Genomic DNA, 27,481 nt, shown 5'->3' on the forward strand with positions numbered 1-27,481 from the left:
CCATCCCAGAACAGTTTCAAAACATTCTTTGGATGTCCCCGTTGTCATGTCTGATGGTGGATTTTGAAATGTTTTTGTTTGGCTCCATGACCTCATTCATTTTTTCTTTATGGTTTCTCCCACTGTGCATCATCTATTTTTAGGCACCAAATTCATTTTCAGCAGGTACTAGGTGAGCGCCGTTGTTTCAGAGTGTTGAGCTGAATTGCAAAAACAATGTGGTCGTTGTAGTCCAGGACTGGTAAAGTCGTACTTTTATGAATACTTCACAAAAAGCCCCTCACGTCTGCTGTATTATTTTGGTATGTTTTCCACGTCTCACTGAACTAGAATATCCCTGCTGTTCAGGATGTCTGTGCCTTCACAAAAGGTGGAGGGGAGGGCAGACTCTAGGAGGGGGGGGGGGCTTGCACATCTTGCATAATAGTACTTTAGGAACCTGTCTGTTCTGCCCCATAGACGGCACAGCGGACCTGCAGAGGAAATGAATATTTTAATCTGTGGGCTGCACTCAAAGGACGGTTCCTGCTCTCTCAGGGCAGCGGATAAATAAGTCATGAGCAGCAGTTTTGTGTGACAACAGAGCCGCGCCGGCAGCCACAACAACACGCTGACAGGAAGTGGAGCGACCACGTCTTGGCAGGAACTTTCAAATGGGATACGACTGACGAGTGGCCTCTGGAGTCTGCAGAGCTTCACGCGGGACGTCCCGCTCTGCTCTGCAGATGCGTCCATCCCGGCATGTCAGCACACAGAGGCAGACTGCATCCCTGCTATTCATGAAATCACAAAAACCAGGTCACAACTGCATGACTGAGGGAGGGGGGGCTTTAAAGACAGCGCAGATGACCACTGGAGTTAAGACGCCACACTGTGGTGGCTCTGAGCACGAGCAGCTTTGGCACAACGGAAGGACAAAAATATTCTTTGTTTGCTTTTTGAATCTTTTTTATTGCGTTAAAATTGTTAAAAACTAAATATTTGCTCTTGTTTTTTCCCACATCTGTATGTTTCTTTGATGTCAATGCACAGCACTGCAAGAAGCACAGTTTGTTTTGTTTTTTTACATCAAGTTTAAACTCTTCGTTTGTTAAATCTTTGAAGAATGCATCAAAAAAGAAACAGTTTACGTCTTAACCTAAAAGTACAAGTAAAGAGTAGATTTCAAGTCAGAGACCCACATGGACATAAACTTATTTCCATCAATCACAGTTTGAGAGACGCTTTATGGGCGGAGCCACATTTATTTTCCAATTTGGCTTAAAGAATTATTTAACAACAAAATGTTTAAGTCTAAAATAGAATAACTTAGAGGACTTCAGTATTATGAACTTAATTTGACAGTTTTGAACTATAAACACATTTGTCTGAGGTTTCTTCTGTAAAGTTTCGTCTCTCCGGGTAAATTCAGTAACTAGAAAACTTGGTTTTTAACAAAACTCCTAACACACTAACAGTCCAGTCCTGCTGCAAACACGAGACGCTCCGGAATGAATCGACGAGTTATATCCACAAAGCATGGATGCAAGTACACTCCTGAATAACTTTTAAAAGGTTTCTTTTAAATCTATTAGTAAAAGGAAAAGCATAAGCAGCTCTTGAATATAAAAAAAATGGGAAAAATGGGGTGTTTGAGGGCTCTGTGATGCTCCTTTGCTTGCAGCTGCATCTCGCTCAAACTGTTCTTCATATCAAAGTTATAACAAAAGGAAAGCTTTAGAAATTCAAATGTTTATGCTCGAAGCATATTTCTATAAAAACTGACCAGTTTTACCCTTTTCTCAAGCCCATAAGCTCCTACAAACTTTTGGATAGCGGATGCTGGATTGGGGGCGGGGGGTGGGGGGGTGGGGGGTGGGGGTGTCGCACACTTCCCCGTCGACTCCCCACAGTTCCGCATGGCCCGGGCTTCAGGCACTGAAGTCAAGCTTGTCCTGTAGTGTGAGGAAGAGGAGGGCTGCTGGGGGGGTCCAGAGTCTTTAGATTGGTTAGTGAGCAGAAAGACTTCCCTTCCCCGGATCCTGAGTTAGACGGTGTTTTGTAGTTGCGATGAGGATGATAAGGGAGTTTTCGGCAACCCACACAGTCCCTCTAAGACAGACAGTGAGTTCATGGTTTCTCCTGTTAACCAGCTGCTAGTAGTTGAGGAGGCGTTCTCTCTCGGTGCCGGCGTAGCGCTTGTTAGTGGCTAAAACCTTGGCTTTGTTCGGCGACGGACCTTCAGAAGAGTGGAAACAAAAACCAGATGAGTGGAAACGACTTTTTGTTCGGCATTTCCAGCACTCATAACGGCGGACTGCGTACCTATATAGCTGAGTAAGACGGGGAGGAAGATGAGGCCGTGCGCCGCCCCCAGCAGCACGATAGCCAAGTACATCCTGAAGTAGAAGACCTGGAAGATCTGCGACTTGGAAAATGCCAAGACTACGATGCCTCCAAATTTAGTTAATGTGATTCCACTGAAAACCTAGGAACATGAGATTAAATTAGTTATTTTTTTACAGAAAACAGAAGCAGTTTTGACAGAAAAAATTCTTACTTGACTGCAGTAAAGAATTTCAGTACTTATTTTAAAATAATTTATTGGGCAGGAAACCACATGAGGTCTATATTGGCATCAAAAGGTGAATTATTGGAGGACTAGTGACAATAACATGATGGTTAAAGTTTTAAGATGCAGTGGTCCCTTGCTATACTGCAGTTCACTTTTTGTATTCTTGCTGCTTTGTGGATATTTTTCAGCAAATCTGTTTCTTTTTTTTCCCTGCATCCTGATTGGCCGTTGACCTCTTGTTGGGACTTTAACGGAACTCACAGAGCTGCCCATGTGAGCCAGCGCCTCCTCCGCTCGCTCCACTCTGCTCCTCTTGGTGCTGATGGAAAAGGCCCGAACGATGTGACTGCAGAACTCCACGGAGATGCCGCAGCTCTGCAACACAAAGCAGGAGTCAACAAGACCAGAAAGAAAAGTTACATTTTGTCTCCCTGGTTACTAGAACAACATGAACTTCACAATATCACTGCATACATTGTGACGTTAAAAGAAAGTCCCGAAAAGCGCTCAGAGGGTGTAGACAAACTGTAAATTTAATGCCAAAACATCCCATAAAATGAAGCTTTAGTCACATGGACCGGTATGGGAGGTTGACCCGTTGTAGTGAGGACCGGCTCCACCTTAAGGGAGGGGTGTGTCTTGCTGTTCATTTATGGTAATGAAAATGGAACATACCATTGTCGTGCGTGTGGCGAGTGTATTATGAAGTATTCGTAAGGTTAATGTAAGTCGCTCATACGGGTGAGGCTGTTGTAAGGTGCCCCTTTACGGCGCACTCTAGTCATTAATAAAGTGGGAATTCTGGTTACTTACTGCCAAATGCTGCACACAAAGTAACAAATTACTGTAATATAATTACCGTAAATTCCGGACTACAAAGCGCACCCGATTACAAGCCGCACCCACCCATTTTCACATGTAAAATTAGTTTTATACATACACAAGCCGCGGCAGAGTACAGGCCGCGCATGTGTTAAGCGATATTGTCGTCCTGACAGATCACGGCCAGCATCCCAGAGTGAGTGCAATTCATTAGCACATTGTGGGTGGTTCCAGCTTTGCCTCTGGCTCATGTATTTGAGTGTATCGACATCTGTCAAACAGCATGGACCTCTATTCTGTTCACAAGTTCCTCAGTTATGGTGTTTTTATTTCATTTTTTTTTTACTTATTGACAATCTAGGTATCATACATAAAATTACAAACAGTAACCATATAATCAACATTACATCCCTCAGTTATGATGAGGAAATTTACATCCGCGATTCCACATTTCCCATGAGTCTTAGGGGCTAAAGGCGGGGCCAATGCCCGGCTCGCCATTCTGTTGTACGTGTTTAAGAATGAGCAAGTAGCAGCAGTGCATGGAGGGGTGAACGGGAAAAGCTCTCCTTCCGCTTGTGTCGCGGCAGCGTTATGGGAGTAACAGGGCTGGTTAAAAAACACACCGGTAAAATAAAGCAGCGGCGACTGAAAAGCGCGCGCCTCAGCGTGATACGCGCGCCTCAGTGCGGCGCGTGCGTCAGAATTCAGAAGCCTCTGCGCTCCGCTCCCGCCCCGCGCGCTCCTTGTCTCCCCTTCCTATCTACTCCGACACCTCTGGCCAGGGCTGCTTCAAGGAGGAGCACTTCGTCCCCGTTGCGCCGGTGGACGGAGCAAATCGTTTCTGTGCAAAGCAATCGGACTTAATACTGTACGTTTTGTGTATGAGGGGCGGGTGCGTTGTTACGTGTGGGAGCCATCAGACTGCCATTGGCCCCGCAGCTCAATCAGCAGGAGAAGATGTCTCCAGCTCACACGGAGGCTGTGAGCTTTTCAAAGCAAAATTCCGCTTTTACGGTTTCCTTAGAAACCGTAAATGGAGTGTAAATTCACTCCATGCGCTGTTCTCTCCGTCACGCAGCAAACCGGCTTTTCCAAACCCGTTGGTGACGGTGGACTTTTTCACGCTGCTTTTAACGATTGCTTTTAACTTGAAAGCTTCATCATATTGTAGCGGCGATCACGTGCACGTTGGGTCTAATGGCCCCAAAGGATTCTGGGATGCGGCCGGGCATGCGTGTTTCATTTTGTTGAACCATGACTGAAGTGTCTAAGACCTGAAGTCAAGTCCATGCTGTTTGGCTGCTTAGAGGTGTGTTGAATATAAATGTCTTGTGCTTGGTGTTAGATAAAGAATACAAACTATTCACTGAGTTCGAAAGTACGTACATGGCGGCCGCTAATTAAATCCATAAATTAGCCGCGTCACTGAATAAGCCGCAGGGCTGTAAGCGCAGGAAAAAAGTAGCGGCTTGTAGTCCGGAAATTACGGTACATTTGTCAGTAACGGAGGAACGTAACGACATACAGTTCGAATTTAGATAAAAAATTTAATTACTGGACTATGGAAACCCTCGTTACTGCAGTACTTGGGTAAAAATGTCTCGGTTAAATGAAACAAAACAAAAGTAATAAAAAGAACAAAGTTACTGTACGTGCAAGCCTGCACGCACAGATTTATTAATTCATTCTCTTACTTTATTTTCTCTCTAAGCTGCACAGCGTAAAACATGAAAACATGACATTTTTTCTCCACATGTGTTGCAACGTCTGTAAACTATAATAAAACCAGGTTGTGTCTTGAACCAGGTTCATTCTTTGCACAAGGTCATTGGTGTAAAAATAAAGTTAAAAGAAATACAAGAGGGTCTAGTTTGTGCTGTTTTCCCCTTTGAGAAACTGAATATGAGAGGAAGAAATGTAAAGTAATGAGTGGTGAATTACTTTTTCCAATAGGTAATAAGTAGAATCATTTAATTACAATTCTAATCCAGTAACTAAGAAAGGTAATCAATTACTTTTTAGAGTAATTTACCCAACATCTGAATGCCCATTTTTCACCTGCAGACAGCTCTTATCCACCTGTTAGGGCAGGTGTGACTGAGTGCCATTTTAGTACTTTTAAAACTCCTTTTTAAAAGTGTTTAACATTGCTGACAGTTTAACAACCAATTTATGTAAATTTAAAGTGAACCAAAGGTAGTCTTGGAGCAGAGAAGATGGAGGCCAAGTCTACAGAGGAGGCAGCAGCACACATTTACTGCATCAGTGAGACACGGCCTAGTTCCATTTCAACAGGTGAATCATCCTAACGGACAAGACCGAACCCCAAAAACTGAAACTCTCATTCTAACTCAGACTCACGGCGATCCCCGTCCATCCCGCCGTTTCCTTACCATCACCAAGTTCACCAGAGACACTGCGTTGAGGCTGATGTCCCAGAGCCACATGACCCCGAACATGTTCACCAGGATCATGGCGATCGTGATGCTGACCATCAGAGCGGACCACACCTCGAAGCCCAACAGCACCGTGGTCACCACGAATATGGCGGCCAGCGACACGCCGAGGTTCAGCGCCGTGTCGTAGGCGATGGTGAGGTACTGCTCGTAGAACACGTAGAAGACGCTGCAAAGGGAAAACGGGAATAAGGAAAAACGATTAGCAGCTTAGTGAGCAAAACCTGCTATGCCGACGGGGAAATGGAATTCATTTCATTCAATCCAACCAAACTAACCTGTAGGCAAAAGCCTTGTGGTTGATGGACTGACTGATGTTTTCTGCCAGGACTCGACCCATTTTCAGGGCATTGATGAAGTCTGGAGAGTCCTTCAGGATGGTGTGGTAGGTCATGAAGTACGTGGCTCCCACGCCGCCGTCGTTGGGTTTCAGGTCCACTGCTGTGGCATAAGCTGCATGACCACTGCAGAGGCACGCATGAAAAACATTACAGCAAGAACCGGCGAGGATCACAGAACGCGTTTGTGTTTTCAGGGAGGATCCATTACCCTTTTCCACACTTGGGGTTTGGATTGTCAGACAAGAACATGGGTAAAAACCGCATGAACTCTTCTCCTACGGGCCTCTCCTTCCCAGCAGGAGTCATGGGTCGACAAGACACGCAGGACGGGTTTATCACTGGAGAAATACAATGTATAGAAATAACATCAAATAGCAGGTTTTAGTTGACACTAAGAAAAAACATTACTTGGTTGTTTTTTTGCATTGTAACCCTTATCTGGTTTTCAACTTCTATTTAGGGTTATTTATACTTAACCAGTCAGAGTGCTGATCATTTAAACAAACTGTAACAAATAAAAATACCCAGTAACAAAGACAAAAGCACTAGTCCATCGTAAAACTCAGTCCATCGTACAACCTGCTACTGTCTGAATCCATAAAGTTCCTATTTGGATCAATCACAAATGTTATCGCTACATCAAGCCTGTGCGCTACGCATTTCCCAAAACACGGCGATAAAGGATTACCTTAAATATTTACACACAGTAATACAATCTCATGGCAGCTTCAAGTATCTAATGAATCAAATATTTTTCTAATTTTTCATATTTGACCAATCAGACGGGGTCCTTCTATGTTAGATGCCTGAATCTTATGTAGATGAGGTTCATATGGAGAACATTTTATGCTTACTTTTGTTTAAAAAAGTAAACATAAAATGCACACAAATTGTGTGCATTTTCAGTTTCACAATTTTGCACACAAATTTCAGACATTCTTTATTACAGTTTATATTTGTCCACTTGTATATACTGATTATTTAATATTACATATAGTTATTCCTTGCTATTCTTGCACTGAAATGGCGATGCTTCAATTTCATTGTACAACAGACAATAACAAAGCAAATCAAATCAAATCTAATCTAAATAAAACTGCTGCAGGGAAATCGAAATGATGTGTCAGTGTTTTTGTTTTTTGCCATTTGCTCATATACAGCAAGTCATTTGGTTATTTTAATATTGGTTACAAATATCACACATCCCTAATTAATATCTATATCTCTATATCTATATCTATATATATATATATCTATCTATCTCTAGATATATCTCCATCTATAGATATATACCGTAAATTCCGGACTATACAGCGCACCCGATTACAAGCCGCACCCACCCATTTTAACGTGTTTAACTAGTTTTGTACATACACAAGCCGCATTAGAGTACAAGCCGCATGTATTAGGCAGCATGATCATCCTGACAAATCACATCCTGATTCCTAGGATAAGTGTGACTCAGTAATAACTCTGTGGCAGGGGCCAGCCTTGCCTCAGGCTCATTTATTTGAATACACCCACATCTGCCTAACAGCATGGACCTCTATTCTGTTCACAAGTTTCTCAGTTATGTTTTTTTTTTTTTTTTTTTTTTTACTTATTGACAATCTAGGTATCATACATAAAATTACAAACAGTAACCATGTAATCAACATTACATCCCTCAGTTATGATGAGGAAATTTACATCCGCGATCCCCCATTTCCCATGAGTCTTAGGGGCTAAAGGCGGGGCCAACGCCCGGCTCGTCACACTGTTGTACGTGTTTAAGAATGAGCAAGGAGCAGCAGTGCATGGAGGGTGAACGGGAACAGCTCTCCTTCCGCTTGTGTCGCGGCAGCGTTATGGGAATAACAGGGCTGGTTAAAAACACACACAACTAAAATAAAGCAGCGGCGACCGAAAAGCGCGTGCCTCAGCGCGGCGCGCGCGTCAGAAGTTTCCTTCCAAAACAAACAAACACGCCTCTGCGCTCCGCGCTCGCCAAGCGGGCTCCTTGTCTCCCCTTCCTATCCGAAAATCTCACACGGCGGCGGTGAGCTTTTTAATGCAAAATTCCGCTCAGTCCTTAGAAACCGTGAAACGATTTGTTTCCAGTCGTGTCCCGACAAAATAAAGGCTGATGTTATTCACACATATTTACGTGCAGCCAGCCGAGTCACTATGACTAAGAGGTAAATTCACTCCTGAGCATGCGCTGTTCTCTCCGTCACGCAGCAAACCGGCTTTTCCAAACCAGTTGGTGATGGTGGATTTTTTCACGCTGCTTTTAACGATTGCTTTTAACTTGAAAGCTGCATCATATTGTAGCGGCGATCACGTGCACGTTGGGTCTAATGGCACCAAGGGATTCTGGGATGCGGCCGGGCATGCGTGTTTCGTTTTGTTGAACCATGACTGAAGTGTCTTAGACCTAAAGTGAGGTCCATGCTGTTTGGCTGCTTAGAGGTGTGTTAAAAAACTAATGACTCGTGCTTGGTGTTAGACAGAGAATTCAAACCATTCACCGAGTCCGAAAGTGCGAACATGGCAGCTGCCAATTAAATCCATAAATTAGCCGCGTCACTGAATAAGCCGCAGGGCTGTAAGCGCAGGAAAAAAGTAGCGGCTTATAGTCCGGAAATTACGGTAGATATATAGCTATATATCTATATATCTATATCTATCTTATATCTAGGCAGTAACCATGAACCAGAAGAACCAGAAAAGAAGAAGAGACATTCACCTGAGGCGTTGCAGAATTCTCCGGTGGAGTTGTAAAATCGGCAGCAGGTCGACTGCGGCTTAATCCAGTCAAAGTAGTCGTCCAGCCAGGAGGACGGCGTGTAGGCGATGGTTGTGCTAAGAGGCAGAATGAAAACATTCTTAACTTTAAACTCTGATTAGGGAAAAACAATGAGATCAGTTTTAAAGATAACTGCATTGAAAGTCAATGAACAAAATCAGCGTGGTTCCGTTTTAACTATAATCTTAAACACATCAGGAAGCGCCTGTGTTGTGATCATGTTGCAATAATCTATCAGATTATATCCGAGTAAATTGCCTGCTAAAGCCAGTTTTTTTTTCCATTATTCTCGCCAGAGTTTAGAGGTTCAAAGTGAAAGCCTGACACTTGCTCACATTATTATTTTATTTTTATTTTTTTCATTAGAGAGCTGGAGAAACCTGAGGCAGCGGTGCACACAGACATTAAAAAACATCAACCTCATCCCCTCCAAACAGGATTATTTCCTTCAGTTGTTTCTTTTTTGCAGGAAAGCCGTTATAACAGGGGGGGGATTATATAAGTTTGCTTCCTTCCACTCCCTTTCAAGCAATATTTATTAATATGTCTAATTATCCAAAGTTTGATTAGTTATTGTACGAATTTATAACTGATGATCGTATTGTTTTTGTGTATTATTCCTATTTGATTGCTTAAAATAAAACATTAAAAAAAAAAAAAAAATCAAATCAAAACCCGGCCAGGATTTCACTGTTTGATGGAGCGGTAAAAAGCTCAGAAGAAAAGCCTTTGTTAGCTATAACCAAAGGCTCTACATTCAGCTGAGATGCATTTGAACCCATAAGAAAGTTAACTTTAGTGACTGATTTGATCTGCTTTATTCAAATGTTGAGTCATTTTGGGTTTTACCCTCTTTAATCGGAACAGAAGTAGGTCACATGGAGGGTTTTGTTTACTCTTTTTGTTTCTGCTGACAGAATTTCAAATCTCCTTTCTTGACTCACTAGTTGCTGATAAGAGAGGCGGTGTAGACTTGTTGGACCAGGGAGTTGTTGTTACATCCCACTCCTCCGCACACAACGTTCTGGCCGTCCAGACTGGTATAATTCAGACCGTCCTCCACCACAAAGTACACGGGAGCTCCAGTGTGAAGATACTCGCTTAAGTTCTTGAAGTAGTCCAGAACATAGGAGTCCTGAATGAAGAGAAAACTGTCAGAACGAGCAGAGGGAACCGTGCTACAGTCACGATAATGCTGGATGTTGTAGGGCAGGGGTCGGGAACCTATGGCTCGCGAGCCATATATGGCTCTTTTGATGGTCACATGTGGCTCGCAGACACATTTTTATTTTTTTATTTTTCATTAGACCAGTCCTTCTCGGGCGCGATGCGATGCCAGAGGCGCACAGTAGTAGCGGTGCTTGGAGAGAAGGATCTGCGCCAGCATTATCACTTTACTATTATCTATTATTTCACAGAGTTTGTACCACCCGGAAACCTGTGAATTGCCGTGCCTAAAACTGCGCGCCCCCGTCTCTGAGAAAGAGCGCGCAGTAGCGGGGACGGGATGTGAGAGGGAGAAAGCAGAGGGTGAGGGTGGAGTTGTGGGCTCGGTCAGTAAGGTGAATCGCGCAGGGATTGTAAAAACGTAAAACCTGCTGCCCGTCACTCACTACAGCGAGTGAGTGTGTGTTTGGCTCCCCGTCTGCATGTGAGCAGTCTGTCTCACATTTACAGAACATTCAGACCTACGATGACGTTTAAAGTATCAACGCCTGCATTAAGCAGAAACTCACCACGTATCAACCAGACTAAACCATCAGCAAAACTACCACGAGAAATACTCATCATTTATTAACAACAGCATAACAATGTTATTAAAAATAATCCACAGACTTATTGTCCTTTAAAAGTGTTGAAATTATATCAAATGCACACATTCACTTGAATATTTAGTTTTAAACATATTGTCGCGGACTGAGTTTAACTTGGCTGTTGGGCCGCGTTAAAAGTTCTGGAGTTCATTGAACGCATCAAGCAGAGATCTGATTGGCTCTTAGTTCTGTCGCTCAGCCTGTTGTTAGTTAATTTGGACCAATGGGGTTCAGCTATGGGCCGAATAAGGGAAATGGGAGGGCTGCAGCGGGAGCAGGGGAATATAAAGTTGGGAGAAGCGCTCTCGTCTCGGCGGGAGAGATTCAGGAGCTGCTGAATTAATTTACGGCATTTGTTACAGCCTGCATTAACCAGAATAAAGAACCTTAAAAGAGGTTAAGTCTCAGTGTGGGAAAAGGACACTACATTATTGTATGGCTCTTTCGAAATTACATTTAAAAATATGTGGCGTTTATGGCTCTCTTGGCCAAAAAGGTTCCCGACCCCTGTTGTAGGGTCATCTGAAGCTTTAGTCACAGGGCGTCAACCTGTACAGGTGCTGCTGGTTTTGGGGTTTTCCAGGTGTGAGGAAGGTCATTGAGAGGAGCGGCTGCATCTTAAGGGGAGCGCAGATATCTCTTGAGGCTCGTATAACCACCTCAAGGGACATCATGATAATGGAACGTACCATTATCATGCGTGTAGTGAGTGTATCTTAAAGTATTTGTAAGGCTAATCAAAGTCATGACATACAGGTGATGATGTTCTTATGCCACACTCTAGTCCAAAGCTCACCAGCGCAGTCCCCCACCGGCACATGGTCGCCCACGACGACCACTTAAAGCGCCTATAAGGCATGCTCTAAAAATATCACACATCACAGTGGAATTCAATAGAATTTTTTTTAAGTTTCATTCCTTCGTGCGCGCGTCATTTAAATCAACGGTCTGTTCGCTTGTCCAAAAGTGTGTTAACCCGAAGCTTTCGCCACGTGTGGGAGGGGCTTCTGTCCAAAGTTTTTCTCGACTTCATCACGGAGGACGCGGACGATGAGAGATCAGGTTTGTTTAGCCGCTGCTCCTCGAACGGGTGGGAGGGGCTTCAAATGCTACATTTTCATTTATTACGTGTTCAAAAAACACGTACTCTCGTCAGATGATTCCCGTCAGTGCGTGAAATGCGATAAAAATCAACCTATTTCACATTTTCACAAATCAGAAACTGTGTTTAATGTGTTCTTTACCATCTATAGGCCCGTTCACACTGGGACGAATTTCGCCGGCGATTTTCGCCGACGTTCAACGCTTCGTGACTAAACAAAGGGCACCAATGAGAGTGTGCACACCGACGCGAAAAAACGCCACGCGTCAAAGCGCTAAAAAAAAAAAAAACGCCTCGGGTTCGTTTTTTTTTTTTTTGACGCCTCGCGTCGAAATCTATTCGACCAATGAGAATGCCGCTTTTGCACACGTGTCTGGAGCCTCTGAAGTTCCAGTAAAACACAACTTGGGGGCGCTCAAACACAAAACTGCCTTTCTGAGCACACATACCAGCGAAGAAGATAGAGCTAAGTAGCGTCTACACTGCCGCAAAGAAATAATGACGGACATTCTAAAACATCCCCGAACCAAGCACCAGTTGGAGCTACTGGTGCTTGAAATATTCATGTTTTCTTTGTATGATTCTGACAAGCGCGTGAATACTTGCTCTCTTCTGAGGGAAAAGCGACTTTAAGATGCGTAAAGTTGCGCAGCGCCACCTTGTGTACAGGAGTATTTCTGTTTACATTAAGCGCCATCTAATGTCAGGGAATGAAATTGCATGTTCGCTCGGCTCATCGGCAGCGAAAATCGCCTGGGTGTGAACACAAAAAACGTGTTGAGAAACGCTGGCGAACAACGCCTGGCGAATATTCGTCCCGGTGTGTACGGGCCTTAAATCATAATTGAATCCAGGTTTGAGCAGTTTAGGTCCTGTGGTTTTTGAACAGGACCCGGTTTTAGGTGATCTTAGTACGAAAAATGCAGCAGAATGTTCCTTTAATGCCCTAGCGAATCGGAAGCTGTGAATCGGAAGCCAACTTCAGCGCCGTGTGACCCGTACAGGTTTGATCTTCGTTTGCCCATATTCCCCTGCAAGGACAGTGGTGACTTATGCTTCATTTTTGACATTGATGATTGAACTTACGTCAGGCATGGATAACTTCTGGTCCAGCCCAATTTGCACCTTATTGACTGCAGCAATGCTGAAGGACAGCATTCCCACAAACACTGCCACCTGCATGGGGAAACACAGCCAGCACACACGGTGAGCCGACAACACAGGGTCAGAAAAAAAGACACGCACGACTGAGGCACTCACGATGATCGGTCGGACCCACTCTTGGAGGATGACTGGTGCGTATATTTTTTTGAAAAAGCGAAACAGGATGCCGTCAGACTTGATTTGTTGGCTTTCTGGCAATTTCACACAGCAGCAGATGTCCAGGCGATTCCGCTTTGAGACACAACAGACAGCACAACGTTAAAAAACTTGACAAAGAAGCTGCAAATCCAGTGAAATTCATCTGAATAGTCAAAGTAATGACAGTGGGCCATTTATATGGGTATATTCCCTGCTTAAGGACAAAAAAGAAAATTCTGAAAAAAGGTAAAAGGTTTTATTTGCTCTGTGACACAAAAAGTTTAAAGAGTCAAAAATGATAAGACTGTGCTAACAAACAGCTGGATAGTGGAAGCACATTCTTCTGGCAAATGAAACCAAGATAAGCCGGTTCCCCTCAGATGAGGAGCAGCATGGTCCGAACAGACAGATGCCTGAGCATCCACATCAGAAACCAGAGCTCACCTCCTGCCGTTTGGCATCCAGTCCCAACAAGCTGACGAAGCAACTGATCTGCAACAGGAAATCAATGAAAATGGCCAAACCAGCAAACAGCGAGAAGGTCCTGACTGCAGGCATGATGGACAGAGCGCCTGCAAACGGAGAAAGAAAGTTATTAACATCCAACAACTTCTACCGCTTCTGATAAACGGACTGGTCATAAAACGCTTACCGAGAAAAAAGGCCACGGTCTCCGACAAAGAGGAGAGGAACATGCTGGGAGCCACGTCTCCAAGAATGCGACCGATCTGCTGGTGAAGCTCTTCGTTTGGCATCCGGTCGTCCCTCTGTTTAACAGACGCACACCCAAAACCAATGAGGCAACCGAAATCTCCTCCACCCCAGCCGAAGCTGAAAGCTTTACCTGCAACGTTTGGACTATAATGAAGATGTTGTCGACTCCAACGGCGAGCACAAGGAAGGGAATGACCTCGATCACGATGAGTGTGAGCGGGATGCCGAAGTAGCTGAAGATCCCCAGAGAGGAGGACACCGAACTCAAGACGATCAGGATGCCGGCTATGCCCAGAGAGATTTTAGAGTCCACCTGTGCAGAAAAACGTCACGTTTCAGCCTCTGTTTCCTGATGGGAAGGAAAACAACCGTGATTCATGCTCAGGATTTGTTGCATTACAACAAGAATGACTAACGATTACAACTACACAAGCTATGCACTGTGGCTCGGGCTGTAACGAACATCCAGTACTGGGATTTCCTGCGATCTGTTCCAGAAAGACACGCATGAAGATTTGTGAGGACCAAGATTGACGATTCAAAGCAACATGCAATTCTCAAAAGACAATTCAATTTGCAATTGTATCATGCAATTTGAAAATACATTTTGCAATTTACAATTTAATAAAAAAAAAATGATGACATTTCAATATACGGTTTGCTTTAAATTCCTTTTAAAAAAAATATATAAAAAAAAAATAAAAAAAAAAAAAAAATAAAAAATTCCTTTTAAAGTAACCTAAAATTGATTGCGTTGTAAAATGCTGTGCTGTTTTTGTCAAAAATTCTAAGAAAATTGTAAAACAGCGCCCCCTGGTGTAGTGCCTTTTCATTGGCATAGCACCGCCCTTTATGTCTCAAAAATCAAAGTGAAATAAAAACGGTCAGATGCGGTTTAGGGCGGGGCCTACCACCTTCATAAATTCGCTAAATCCCGCCTCCAACTTCCAGAGTGTAAATCCTACGGCAGAGGATGGAAGAGCTTTCCTCCTCTCAGCTCCAAACACGTGTGCTGTACAAACCCAACATTGTTCTCGTCTCTTTTGCGGCAGATCATAAAAGTGCATGTTTAAGCATACTGAGGAGGCGTGTTTATACAGTATGTCCAGAATGAATCTATCTAGACCTAAAAACATTTGCATAACAAAAACATACATACAAGGGCTAGTCTAACTCTTTAAACTTAGACTTTTTGATGATTTTCCCTTTCCCATCAAAGTGGAGGCTAACAACCGGACGCCAACTTAAGCCGCACCCGACTTCTCAGATGTAATGGATAAATAAAGATAAAATAAAGTGACAACCACCATAAAACTGGTATTTTCTAGAAAATAATATAAACGAGAATCCACCGCGTCCGTAACTTTGACCGGTTTACTTCAAAGATGTGCTCCAAAAAAAAAAACAGCAGTTTCAGTTGTAGTCATAAACACAGAAGATAATTCATTAGCAGATAAATCTAAATTTTTGTGTTTTTATCTGTGGGGTTTTGTTGATTCTGATCTCCTTTCAAAAGTATATTATTCTTATTTTCATACATCCAGTAAAACAACTAAACAGTAAGAATCCTAGTTTGATCTGTAAATCATCAAATACACCTGAGTAACGATATGCAGCCCTACAAAAAACATATGTACAGAGAGGTTCATAGAAATATTTAGTTTTGGGGCATAGAAAAAAAATCCATTGCTTTAAAGCTATTTTTGAAGTGAAAAATATAAATATAAGTTTTGGAAGCAAAAATTGGTCATATCTTTGGTTATGGAATAAAAATATAAAAATCTAATGGAATCGTCAGTGTAACTGTGGCGGTAAAGCGGAATCTAGAGCAGTGTTTTTCAACCTTTTTTGAAACACGGCACACTTTAACCTCGTCAAAAATCCCGCGGCGCACACCAGCATCCAAAAATTAAAAAAAAGGAGAAAATCCTAGTCTGTATTGATCTAGAGTCCCTCTGCAATCTCACATGTATTTTTGTGATAAATGTGGCAGAAAAAGCTGGAAGCTGCAGCTGTTTTTTCTAAAATATGTAATAAAAGTTAAGTTAGAAGATTTAAAAACTGTTTGATGTGTGTTCGTTTTGGTTTCGAGACGTTTAGAGGAGAGACTCATTGTGCGCCGAGATGCTGTCACTTTAACCCAATGCATCATGGGAGATGTAGTGCAAAAATCCGCCGACCGCAGACAGACAAGCGTCTTTGAGCTTCATTGTTTTGTTCACTTGTTCCACGGTGTGATACTGGATTCTGTGGGAAGCTACACCACTAAAGACGAGCTTTAGCTGGTATTTTTGTTTGAAGTGAAGACTTTAACCACTTCTGATTGGTCAGACTGATGACATGTGATTAAAACTCCAAGAATGATTGGCGGAGACAGTAAAAGGGGCGGGGCTTTTCAGAAACAGCTTTAGTTGCAGCTAAATCACAGTACCGTCCTTCTCATCAAAATGTCTTTAATAGAATCAAATAAACACATAGAAAAAAGTATTTTACGATCTTTCATATTCCTAACTACTCTGTTTTTATCAGGGCCTGTTTGGATGAACACAGAGCTGATATCCTGGAGATGGAAAATGTTGTTAGATCAGTGAAAATGGGTAATTTACCACAGCACACTGGTTGAAAAACACTGGTCTAGAGTTCATATCCTACCAGGAACATGCTGAAGCTGTGGATGTGACCCAGAGCCAGCGAGATGTAGACAAACATGATGATGTAGCTGATCAGGATGGTGTTGATGTCGCTGTTGCTCTCCCTGTTGATCTCATCTTCTACGCTCCTCTCGGCGCTGAAAGCCACCGTCAGGTTGGAGTTGGAGAAGTTCTTCATGAAGCCGATGAATCTGAAAAATTCAGAAGAGGCGTTTGTCAGCCAAAAGCACAGACCGGGGGAACGTTCTGGATGGATTGTGGTCTCACTCCTTTTCCCATGCCAGGACTTTGCCCAATCGCACGGAGTCGTTCAGGTAGTTGTTGAGAGGAAAGGTGATCACGAGAGCCGTGGCGTTGTTGTAGTTTGTGTCTGTAGGGAAGAAGGAAGCCGTCATTCAAACAATACGTATAAAACAGGTGGACTAATACTTTCAAAAATGTATGAAATGATTAAAGTCAGCTATTTATGACAATACTCAGACTTGGTGTTAATGTAAATGTACAAAAAAAAAACAATTTCAAGTTGCTATTTTTTCCATTTTCCAATACATTCATGACTAATTATCCTAAGATTGAGATATCTATGCATAGATATTAAATATGTCTTCGGTTTTTTTACTTTTTCAATTTTTGTTTGTTTTGATTGCTTAAAATAAACCAGTTCCAAAAAATAAAAAAAATAAAACTTTCACCAGAAATCTTTTTTTTCCGTTTCCCAAAGTAGCAAAAAGCCCAACTTTCCTTTACATTTTTCTGTTTTAGTTGTAGGAGTAAAACTATGAAATAATGATGTTTTTTTAAATATTTTTAAAATTATATGTGTAGTTGAAAATGTTTTATTATTCATTGATTTTTTAGGGAAATTGTTAGGGAAATTTGTCTGCTATCAAAAGCTGTTATTTTAATTTTCTTTGTTTATTACTGTATTATTTGTTATTGTGCTCATCATGTGATTCATCTCGTGTGCTTGGACGCATCCATACGTTAGCCTTCTTTTAATATAGTCATAAATATTAAATACAAAATATGGTTGACTTAATCTCAAAATGACTCATTTTAGAAGAAGGTGACGTTCCGCAAGAAACATCAAATAAGTGGGTGGGGCTTGAAGGTCAGGCCAGGAAATCCGACCAATCAGATCAGACCTGGTGTTTTAGAGGAGGTGTCGGTGCGACCAGTTTATGAATGAAGGATACGTTGATTTAATCGGTTTTGAAAAGCCACGCCCTGGAGGTCTGACATCACGCTCAAAGCTGACGTTAACATACTGAAAAAAGGCGACTTTCTGTCTTAAAAAACAAAACAAAAACCACAAAACAAGAACAAACATGTGACTCTCGGTCACAGCCGAGAGTCCCGCCTCCCTGTCGTGCGTGTTTTACTCGTTTTCCCGCTTCGACACGCCTGATTCAAACGACGTTGTGCCTGTGGAAAGGGCGTGTCAGAACTGAACAGGAAACTGATGTGAGGCAGAAAATCCACTGAACCAGAAAACAGGAACAAATATTCGAACCTCCCAATGTTCAAAAGAGGCTGAAAAAATCTTCTCTGCACCTCCTCTACAACAAATTCCCAACTACCCCAAGACATTTCTTTCAAGTGTAAAGTGCTTGACGGAGACGAAGAGCGTCTGTACAAGTCAGCTTCCAGCTTTTCCTGACTTCTCCTCATCAAACTCCTATCTTTTAACATGTTCTTGTGGAATTTTTCTCACGATGGAGGACATATATTAAAAAAGTCAAGCGCAAAACTGCATCTTTAAGTATGTCTGTATGAGAATCCAGGTCATTTGATTTACTTTTGTTATGCATTTGTGTTTTAAGGCATCCTCTTGCTGCCGTTTTATAGCATCTTTGGAAACATTTGTTTGAATACATTTTAATCTCCAAGAAAAATGCCGTCGGAGTAAAGTTCCTTGCAGAAATGAAACCTGTGAAGGTCTAAAAGGGTCGTCCACGGTTTCCTTCTAGTAACAAATGAGTAAACAGAGAGAGCGAGAAAATACGCTGTAAAGTACTTAAACCCATATTGCACAATAAAGATAAAAACAATAAAGATAATGTGCTTTTAAATGTACAAATCTTCATTTCAGATAAACTATATGCACTAGGAAAACGACTAAAAAGACTGTTTTTTGGTTTTTACGTTAACGAAGAGTCCCCAACATTTTTTTAGTCAATTAACAACAACAAATTCAAAATTGCACAAACATTTGGCATTCTTAAAATAAAAATTATTTTCAAACCACTGAAATGAACACGATGACCCTGAGAAATTTATAAATGTTTTTAGAAAAATTTTGAATAAAAAAAAAAAAAGCTTTTTACTCACCATCATAACCACCGAGTGCCAGCCAGGGGAAGACGGGGCCCCCAAAGGTGCCCAGGCAGGGGTCATGGAGGAGAGTGGTGTCGTTCAGAGATGCTGGTGCGCTGGGGGGGAGACAACAAAAACCAAGTCATGTGACCGTTATCTCATTTACTCAGTTTGAGGTTTTTTTTTTTACTGTCCAGCAGTTATAAAGAACAGAAAACAGAAGGTTGTTTTCATGCGAAGAGCCTAAATCTCATCCTCTTTAACTGTTGGAAGTAGGTCGTTGATGTGTCATCAAGAAAAGGGAACCACAACAACAACACAAATGCCAGTTTATGAGTAAGCATAAACAGATGAGTGACGCGCTTCGACTAAGATCACCTGACACAGTAGAGGAAGTGGCTGTGAAAATCTGCGTAGGTGAAAAATTCGTCTCCGGCGATGTGATCCAGCACAGAGTGGCTGTTCTGGAAGTAGTTGAGGATACTCAAGATGGTGCAGTTGTTGTTGTACGGAGCCAGCGGGGCCACGCAGATGTCCTTCAGCGTGACATTTTGACCTTCATATGTGGCTACGAGGCTTTGGATGGCGAGCTGAAGGTCCAGAACCTGGTGGATCAGAAAAGTTCAGAGGTGACTGGCTCCGCTCTCCATGAGGTTTCTGCAAACCAGCAGTTCATTCAATCCTCTAAAGACCAACTCCAAAGAAAATTGTAGTTTTGTGGCATTTTTTCTAATAATATAGGACATATATAAAGAAAATATTATTCAAGTTGCTGCGAATCAGGAGCAGAAAAAGTATGCCGTTTGAAAAAGATCGTATTTGTGACGAATAAAGAGAGCTTCAGGCTCCCTACTCTGCTCTGCAAAGGTGAGGGGAAGGGGGGACGGGGTTCCTCTGTGCCAATTGTACCCTCCCACATCTTGGAGGTGAATTTCTAATGAACTTCTGCCACTCAACAGAAACTATGTCCAAGAAAACAACACTGATTTTTTATTTTATTTTGGCTAAAAGCATCATAATCATAACTAGAAACCAACACGGAATCCTTTTAAAATAGATCAAAAGATGATTTGGAGTAAAAGTATTTGGCAAACTCACCTGATGCAAGAGCTCTTTGTCAAAGATGGGTTTGAATGGAACATTTGAACCACCAAAGTATGGAGAATATGTGAAATTGTTTTTCGTTGAAGTGGTTATGATGAGCTGCGCCGTTCTAAAGAAAGGCCCGAAGTGGCTGTCAAAGTAGTCCTTCTCCTGCCGAGCCTGGCTAGCGGGAGACGACCACAGCTCCACCGGGTCTGTGGTGATGCGCATGTATCGCAGGCCGTAAGAGAAAGCCACCACCAGGAGCAGACTGCCCAGTATGACCACAAATGGGTTCCGCACACAGAAGGACCCCCAGGAGCTGAACAAGACCCGCAGGAAATTCTCAAAACGTTCTCCCAGAGTTTCACAACACGATGGGCTCGCTGAAAAAAAAAACAAACAAATCTGTTAGTCAGAATTCTGCTGCGACGGCCACCGATTACAGATCCGTCAAAGCACCTTGACCCAGATCATCGCTGTTCAAAGAGAGCGGGTTGTTGCTGTCCAAAATGGGGCCATACTCTGACATGACGGTTCTTCTCCTGCCAAATCAAAGAACAGACACTTCAGGAAAAATCACAGAAATGGAGTGAAATATGTTTTCTGCACGAGAGCGAGTCCCCTACCTGTAACACCAAGCTCCAAGTACAGCTCCGAGGAAGACGAGCAGGAAAGACAAATACGAGAACCACATGATGACATTCATGGCATCGACACCAAAGATCGTCCAGGGAGGAGGGACAACAGGAGGGATGGGTTTGGGGCCACAGGCGTTGGTGCAGTCCTGACAGGAGCAGGGGCCAGAACCGTCCTCCAGACCCTCGGTGCAGGCGTACGTCTTATTGTTCATGGGGGTGAAGCCAGACACCTCCACGTCTGACGTGAGGATGAAACATTCAACCTTTATGTACAGACACGACTATAATACAACTGCATACATTAATACAGGGGCGCCCACGTGTCAAAAATTGGAGGAGGAGGAGGACTAGACTGTTGGCCGGTGGTTCAAGGTTCAAAGGTTTGGAGGAAGACTGATGAGGAGCGGAACCCAGGCTGCTGGAGGCCCAGTGTGAAATCTGCAGTTGATCATGATCTCTTTCATCTTTTTGCAAAAACTGAGAAGTAAATGGTGATTTCTCCAGAGTGTTCTATTCTATTCTTCTGAAATCCTGATTTCACAGGTTTTATGAGTTGGAACCCCAATTTATGTAAAAATAAACAAATACTTGAAATTAACTAAAGAGTGGGCCCTGAATCTATACCAGGGGTGAGCCAACTACGGCCCGGGGGCCGTATGTGGACTGTTAAACCAATCAATCTGGCCCCCCCAAACTGGAATAAATTCCTGTATATTGATATTCCTTAATAATATTTTTTCCCTGTAATTATTTGTTGAAAGTTATTCTGTATTCATGTCTGTTTTTCCGACCCGGACGTTCATTTTTCTGATCATTCCAACACCACACGAACGCGGCGTTTCTCTAAGTTTGAAAATAAATACACTTTTCCATAAAATTTGACACATATAGAGTGAGGCCACCATAGTAAGCCACAAAATTTGTCTCTCTTAAAAAGATTAGAGGCCTTTCATTTTCATCAGATATGACAGACAGATTGAAAAGAAAAAAATCCATAAAATCACATTGTCTGATTTTTAAAGAACTTATTTGTAAATTATGGTTGAAAATAAGAATTTGTTCAGTAATAAAGGTTCAACTTAATAATTTCTTTATAAACCCTTTGTTGGCAATGACAGAAGTCAAACGTTTTCTGTAAGTCTTCAAGGTTTCCACAAACTGTTGCTGGTATTTTGGTCCATTCCTCCATGCAGATCTCCTCTAGAGCAGTGATGTTTGGGGGCTGTCGCTGGGCAACACAGACTTTCAACTTTTTTTCTCTTTTTCCCTTTTCTAAAGGGTTGAGATCTGGAGACTGACTGGGCCACTTCAGGACCTTGAAATGCTTCTTATGAAGCCACTCCTTCGTTACCAGGGCAACATGTGTTTGGGATCGTTGTCATGCTGAAAGACCCAGCCAGGTTTCCAATCCTCTTCTGGATCATCCAAATGCTCTCTGGCTAACATTAGACAGGCCTGCACATGTACTGGCTTTAGCAGGGGGACACGTCTGCAGGGTTTGAGTCCCCGGTGGTGAAGTGTGTTACTGATGGTAGCCTTTGTTACTTGGCCATAGTGGGGTTTGGAGTGTGACTGTTTGAGGTTGTGGACAGGTGTCCTTATATAGATAACCAGTTCAAACAGGTGCCATTAATACAGGTAATGAGTGGAGGACAGAGGATCCTCTCAGGAAGAAGTTATAAGTCTGTGAGAGCCACAAACCTTGCTTGTTAATAGATGACCAAACACTTATTTCCACTATAATTTACAATTAAATTCTTTAAAAATCAGACTTTATTCTCATTGTCTCACTATAATGAAAATTACAGGCCCCTCTCCTCTTTTTAGGTGGGAGAACTTGCACGACTTTGCCCCACTGTATCCATATAACAGCGTGGGGGCACCCCAGCATTAATACCTTTAGGAGACAAAATAGGGAAATTACCAGAGAATATAGGGTTGATAGGAAACGGAGCCTGCCCGTTGCTGGTGCTGAACATGTACTGGATCCAGTTGGTTGCATTGCACTCTTGAGCAACTTTGCCACACAGCAGCGATAAGGCCTTGACGTTACTGGAAGGGGCCTGAACGTCGCTGCAGGCATTGTACATGGCTGCAAATATAAAAGAACAAAGAAAAAAAGAAGTTTTTATTTGAAGCATAAACAGCTATGACCATAAGTCACCCAGAGAATCACACTGCTGACAACATGACTGTTAAGGAAGCAGAAACACGCCACTCAGCAGATTTCTCATGAGAGCCAACCGTGGATGTGACTTATGCAAAAAAAAAAGTTTTGTAAACTTGACACCAAAAACAAAACAAAAAAACACTGAACTCACCGCTGGCGAACGTTTTTCCAATGTAATATTGCACTTCCATCACATTGGAGTCGTTAAACTTTGTGGCCTTCGTAAACTGGCTCTGGTGAGGGCTGCAGGTGAGCTCGCAGAAGAGGTTCATCAGGTTATAGAAACAGGCGGGACACCTGTTAAGTTAACAAATCAAATCAGCCCTGGTTTAGTGGCCGACCTAAACGTGTCATGTGCTTCACAGGGTTTGTACAGAACTGCTGACCTAGACAGGAACTGGAGTGGAAGCTGGAGGCTTCCCTTCAGCGTACGCAGCTGGTTGGCGTTGCAGCACAGACTTCGATTTCCATAGTCATATCCGGGACACAGCTCCTATAAAAAAGATCATTTACGTAAATGCCAGAACTAATGACAGGATCATCTTTTTTCTTTAAAAGCAGCCCCTACCGTGAGAAGATCATAAGCCTCAGGCTCCAGCGGCAGGGGGGGGCCCGTGTAGTTACAGTTGAATTTTTTCCCAGGGACCGGGCTGTCCCCACACTCGCCGTACCAAATACAGTGATGGGCCTCAACCTGACAGCGAGAGCGACAAAGTCATCAAGTGTCACAAAATAAAGATTTTCATAAAAACAAGCGACTAGATGCTCCGATTTGACACAAAAGCGGCTCAGAAACGCGCTTGGTTCCTCCGCCGAGCAAAACTTTTTCATTTCCAACTTAAATATAGACACATCTGTCAGATTCTGACCTAACAAGGTAAAAACCTGGTAATCTTTTTTTTTCCATTTCCTGTTTCTAAACTGGTATTTTTGTATGTATGAAATTAACTTCTGCTTAAACATCCTTTGGATGTAGGTTTTTTCCAAAGCAAGCCGGTAAAGTAAATGGATCTCTGAACGACAGAAAACAAGATAGAAAATGCAAAATTGGAAGACCATAATGCCCTATTTAATATTTGACATGTTTGTGAAGTGTTCAGTATTGTTGTTTTTCTTAGCTAATAGAGCAATTTTGACTACTTAAACTGCCCAAACAGGCAGTTTTTCCTTTATTTTTTTAAGGGAGTTACGCTGCAGCATCTGTCAAACACTTTCTGCAAAGATTCTGCTCACAGCAGTCGCACAAGAATCAATATTTTTTACTGATTTCAACATTCCTGCAGCTTTTTTTCCCCAAACTGGGATGCTGATACCCTATCTTTGGAAAGTAATGATTAATCAGATTTCAAATGTTCCAGCAAGGTTACTGAGCACTTTTGTTTATTTCAGAAGGAGTAATTGCATCATGAAACAGAACGCAAACAATGCAGAGACGTGGACAGCAGAGATGACGCCGCTTTTATCAGGATCTGATTAAATCAGAGCAAAGGATTGGAAGGAAGATGAACTTTTTAACCCACAACCCATTCCTGATTGATTCTTTTTTTTTTTTTTGAATGATCCTAAAAGGAAAAGTATCACAGTATGACTACGAATGATAATCAATGAAAAATGTGCAGAGTAAGTTGTATACTTTAACAGTGTTCTTGGATCTGGAAGTTTCTATAGGTTTTGCTTACTCTTATGCTGATCTTACAATCATTTTTACGCGTTTCAGTAAAGATTAGACAGTCGACACCTCGCCTGAATAAGATAGAGCTTAGATCTTGGTAATACATGTGTAAAAAAAATAAGTATGAATTAAAAATGACTATTTTGAGTGACAAACATGGTTAAAGTGATTTATAAAGTGGAAATAAAGTCTCTTTTACCAATAAAATTAAATTTAGTTAAGAAATCGTCGATAAAAATCTAATTTCTCCTACTTTTAAAAGAAATTAACCAACAGATGCTAGGTAAAAATAATAATTAAATTATTATAATAAATATCTCTGTGAGTTTTTTTATGTCTGCAATTTCGGCGTCTACAGTCCAACCAATCAATAGAAGTCGGTCTATGTGATCTATTCGTGTGACTGTGCGTTTATTTAGACCGGCGTTATCCCCAATTACCGGCTAAATTCGGTTTGTTTATCTCCAACCCCGGGGACGAGTGTAGCTGCGCTGGTTGGTTTCGGACGCCCTGATATACAATACTAGCAGCAGCTGAGTCATGTTTTGGTCACGAGAACCGGGACGTCGGGTCGCGCTTACCCATCGAAAATACACGGTGGCCGCGAGGAAGATGAAGAGGAGTCCTCGTGAAGCGCACCTCCCCGCTGCGGGCCCCATTCCTGTCCGTGGAAAGATCGAAAGAGAAGTGTCGCTGCGGGTAAACTTTCGCGTCTCTTGTTGATGCTTTCTTCTTCCGCTGGAGGTATTTTAGGGGCGGAGACGAGCCGCCGCGCGCACTGCTGCCCCCTGGCGCTCAAAGCTGCTAACTGCAAGTTGCGTAACCCCGCAACGTCCGGGTCATTTAAACCTCTTTCGCTGTTACTGGTCCTCTCAACCTTTCTCTCACTAAATTTACGAGTAAAACGCAAAAAAAAAGAAAAGCATTCAATATTATTGCAAAGATTCTTGTTGGGCAACAAATCAGCTGATAGGATTTGCCTTAAATGCATACACAAGTGTTTGGATGATTACAAAAAGGGGACTCAGAAACTATATGCCGTTTACAATATTGATTGATCAGAAATGATAAATCAACTGATAAGGTTAAATATGACAAGGTTGCAGACAGGCTTTAAATGTGTTGTTGTGCTGCAACTAACCCACTTCTGTTCAAAGGGTTTTGCAATCCTCTTTACCACCATGCAGAGGACATAGGTTACTTATGAGGTAGTGCAAGTCTCTCATATATAATAGACAGCAGCCTGTCCTTTGGATGCCATGCAGATTTTATCTTTAAAGAAGCACAGCAACCCCTCCTTCTCTTGAGAATTCATATTTTTCTCCATTTTAATAAGGACATCCTCTCCAGGTCATCATCGTAAATTAAAAGAAACTGTTCCTAACTGGTTATCCTGGTAAAAGAAAAAGTTAAATGAATCAAAATATTCCATGGTTATATTATATAATCTAATATTTCTTACTGCTTCAACTTTCTCACCCTTAAAAATCATTCATTTCAAAACAATTAATCAGGCCTTCAAAATGACCCAACCACCTCAGTCCCCTCTCAGTGACCTGTGACCTCAGTGACAGGCGATCAAGAACACCCACCCTCTCCGTCTCTCTGCTGCCAAATTGTATGTGGATAATAATGCCGTCTGTGATCTTTATTTGTTTATCAATATCAATACCCATCCATCCAGTTATGTAAAAATGTGGCCAACACAGACATTAATTGCAAATAATTGTAAAAAAAATAAAAAGTCAGAATAGTTGTTGAGTTATTTCTCCTTATTTTCAATGCTGCCCAACTCGAATGGCTCAGGAAACAACGGAGGACGCTGGACAACTCCACTCATTTTTACTTATTTTTATTTTCAACGAAGAATGGATGAGAGCTTGATAACCTTAAAAATAAAAAAGAACAAAATTAAACAGATATCAGAAATGTACTGTTATTTTAAACTTTTGCAAATATTGTTTCATTTAACTATTTCACTTGTTGAATACTGTTTACACAAATCTCAGAATATAAATGAAATTGAAATAAACATACCAATGGCGTCACCAAAGTCGCAAGCATTCAAATGTTGTTCAGCTCACCATGACTGCCAGACATGACCCTCACCTGCACACTGTTCCCTAATTTCATCCCTCTTCTCTTCCCAACCACCCACCTGGTAGATTAGGATTCACATTTTCTTTATACTGCCCCCTGCAGCTATGGAGTTGATCCTACCTGGAACAATCCTACAACTCATTGTTCAGGAGCAAGAATAAAGAAAATTGAAGACAAAAATGCAGATTAGACAAATCTTAACAATAATGCTAATTAAAACACACCATGGGTTTGCATTTAAACTACACAGGACATCGATGTTTCAGTGTTCATTTAAAAAAAAGCAGCTGTCAGCAAAGCTTTTAGCATCACACACGAAATCGGTCCAGCAAATATTTGAAAAACTGGATTTTGATTTGACTTTGTTTATTTGAGCCACAGCAGAGACCAATGTCAGCAGATCAAAATCCCTTTTTATTCAAAATGAGCAGATTCTGAACAGATGTTCGGTCACATGGATAAGGGGTTTCCTAAAGTTTCTTTTTTTTAATCTACGATGAAGTTCTTCATGCTCAACGTCGACAAGCATCTGCAGACCTGGTAAAGTTTCAATTTTTTTTCAATTTTTTTTTTTTTTCTTTTCTTTTAAAGTAAATTTTATGTTGATTATTTCTATGATGTATTGTGATTTTAATGCATTTTTCTGTTTTGTGAAGCACCTTGAATTACTTTGTGTATGAATTGTGCTATACAAATAAACTTGCCTTGCCTTGCCTTGCCTAAAGTGGAAAGTACGTTGGAAATAGAGGAAGTTTTTGCAACCAATGTTGATTCCAGTTAAACAATTCTGTAAATTGCACCAATAAAAATACACAGATAAGGTGCGACTCAAGTGTTGCGTTGGCAAAAGAAAACACAACACGTCGATTTCTTCCTTTAGTTGTGGTTTAAGCTTTCTTGTTGTTATATGCTGTGGTGCTTTTTTGCAAGCAAATTGTGTTTAACAATACAA

At 41.9% G+C, this 27,481-nt stretch overlaps 1 protein-coding gene across 1 annotated transcript; it reads right to left on the minus strand.

Moving 5' to 3' along the window:
* Window positions 1-930: 930 nt before the first annotated feature.
* Window positions 931-25,178, minus strand: npc1 (NPC intracellular cholesterol transporter 1). Its single transcript, XM_011487031.3, has 25 exons — window positions 25,011-25,178; window positions 23,326-23,451; window positions 23,144-23,250; window positions 22,909-23,054; window positions 22,512-22,679; window positions 20,576-20,825; window positions 20,409-20,491; window positions 19,962-20,332; window positions 19,242-19,468; window positions 18,879-18,979; window positions 16,815-16,917; window positions 16,549-16,738; window positions 14,027-14,209; window positions 13,835-13,949; window positions 13,627-13,754; window positions 13,141-13,275; window positions 12,967-13,056; window positions 9,909-10,099; window positions 8,905-9,020; window positions 6,385-6,514; window positions 6,114-6,299; window positions 5,773-6,004; window positions 2,816-2,929; window positions 2,305-2,467; window positions 931-2,218 (listed from the first exon to the last, which is right to left on the minus strand). Exons 1-25 carry the CDS (start codon window positions 25,086-25,088, stop codon window positions 2,136-2,138), a joined length of 3,816 nt encoding a protein of 1,271 aa, XP_011485333.2. The 5' UTR covers window positions 25,089-25,178; the 3' UTR covers window positions 931-2,135.
* Between the last annotated feature and the right edge of the window lie 2,303 nt (window positions 25,179-27,481).

The sequence above is a fragment of the Oryzias latipes genome, chromosome 17 (genome assembly GCF_002234675.1).
Source record: "Oryzias latipes chromosome 17, ASM223467v1".
Classification (NCBI taxonomy): Eukaryota; Metazoa; Chordata; class Actinopteri; order Beloniformes; family Adrianichthyidae; genus Oryzias; species Oryzias latipes.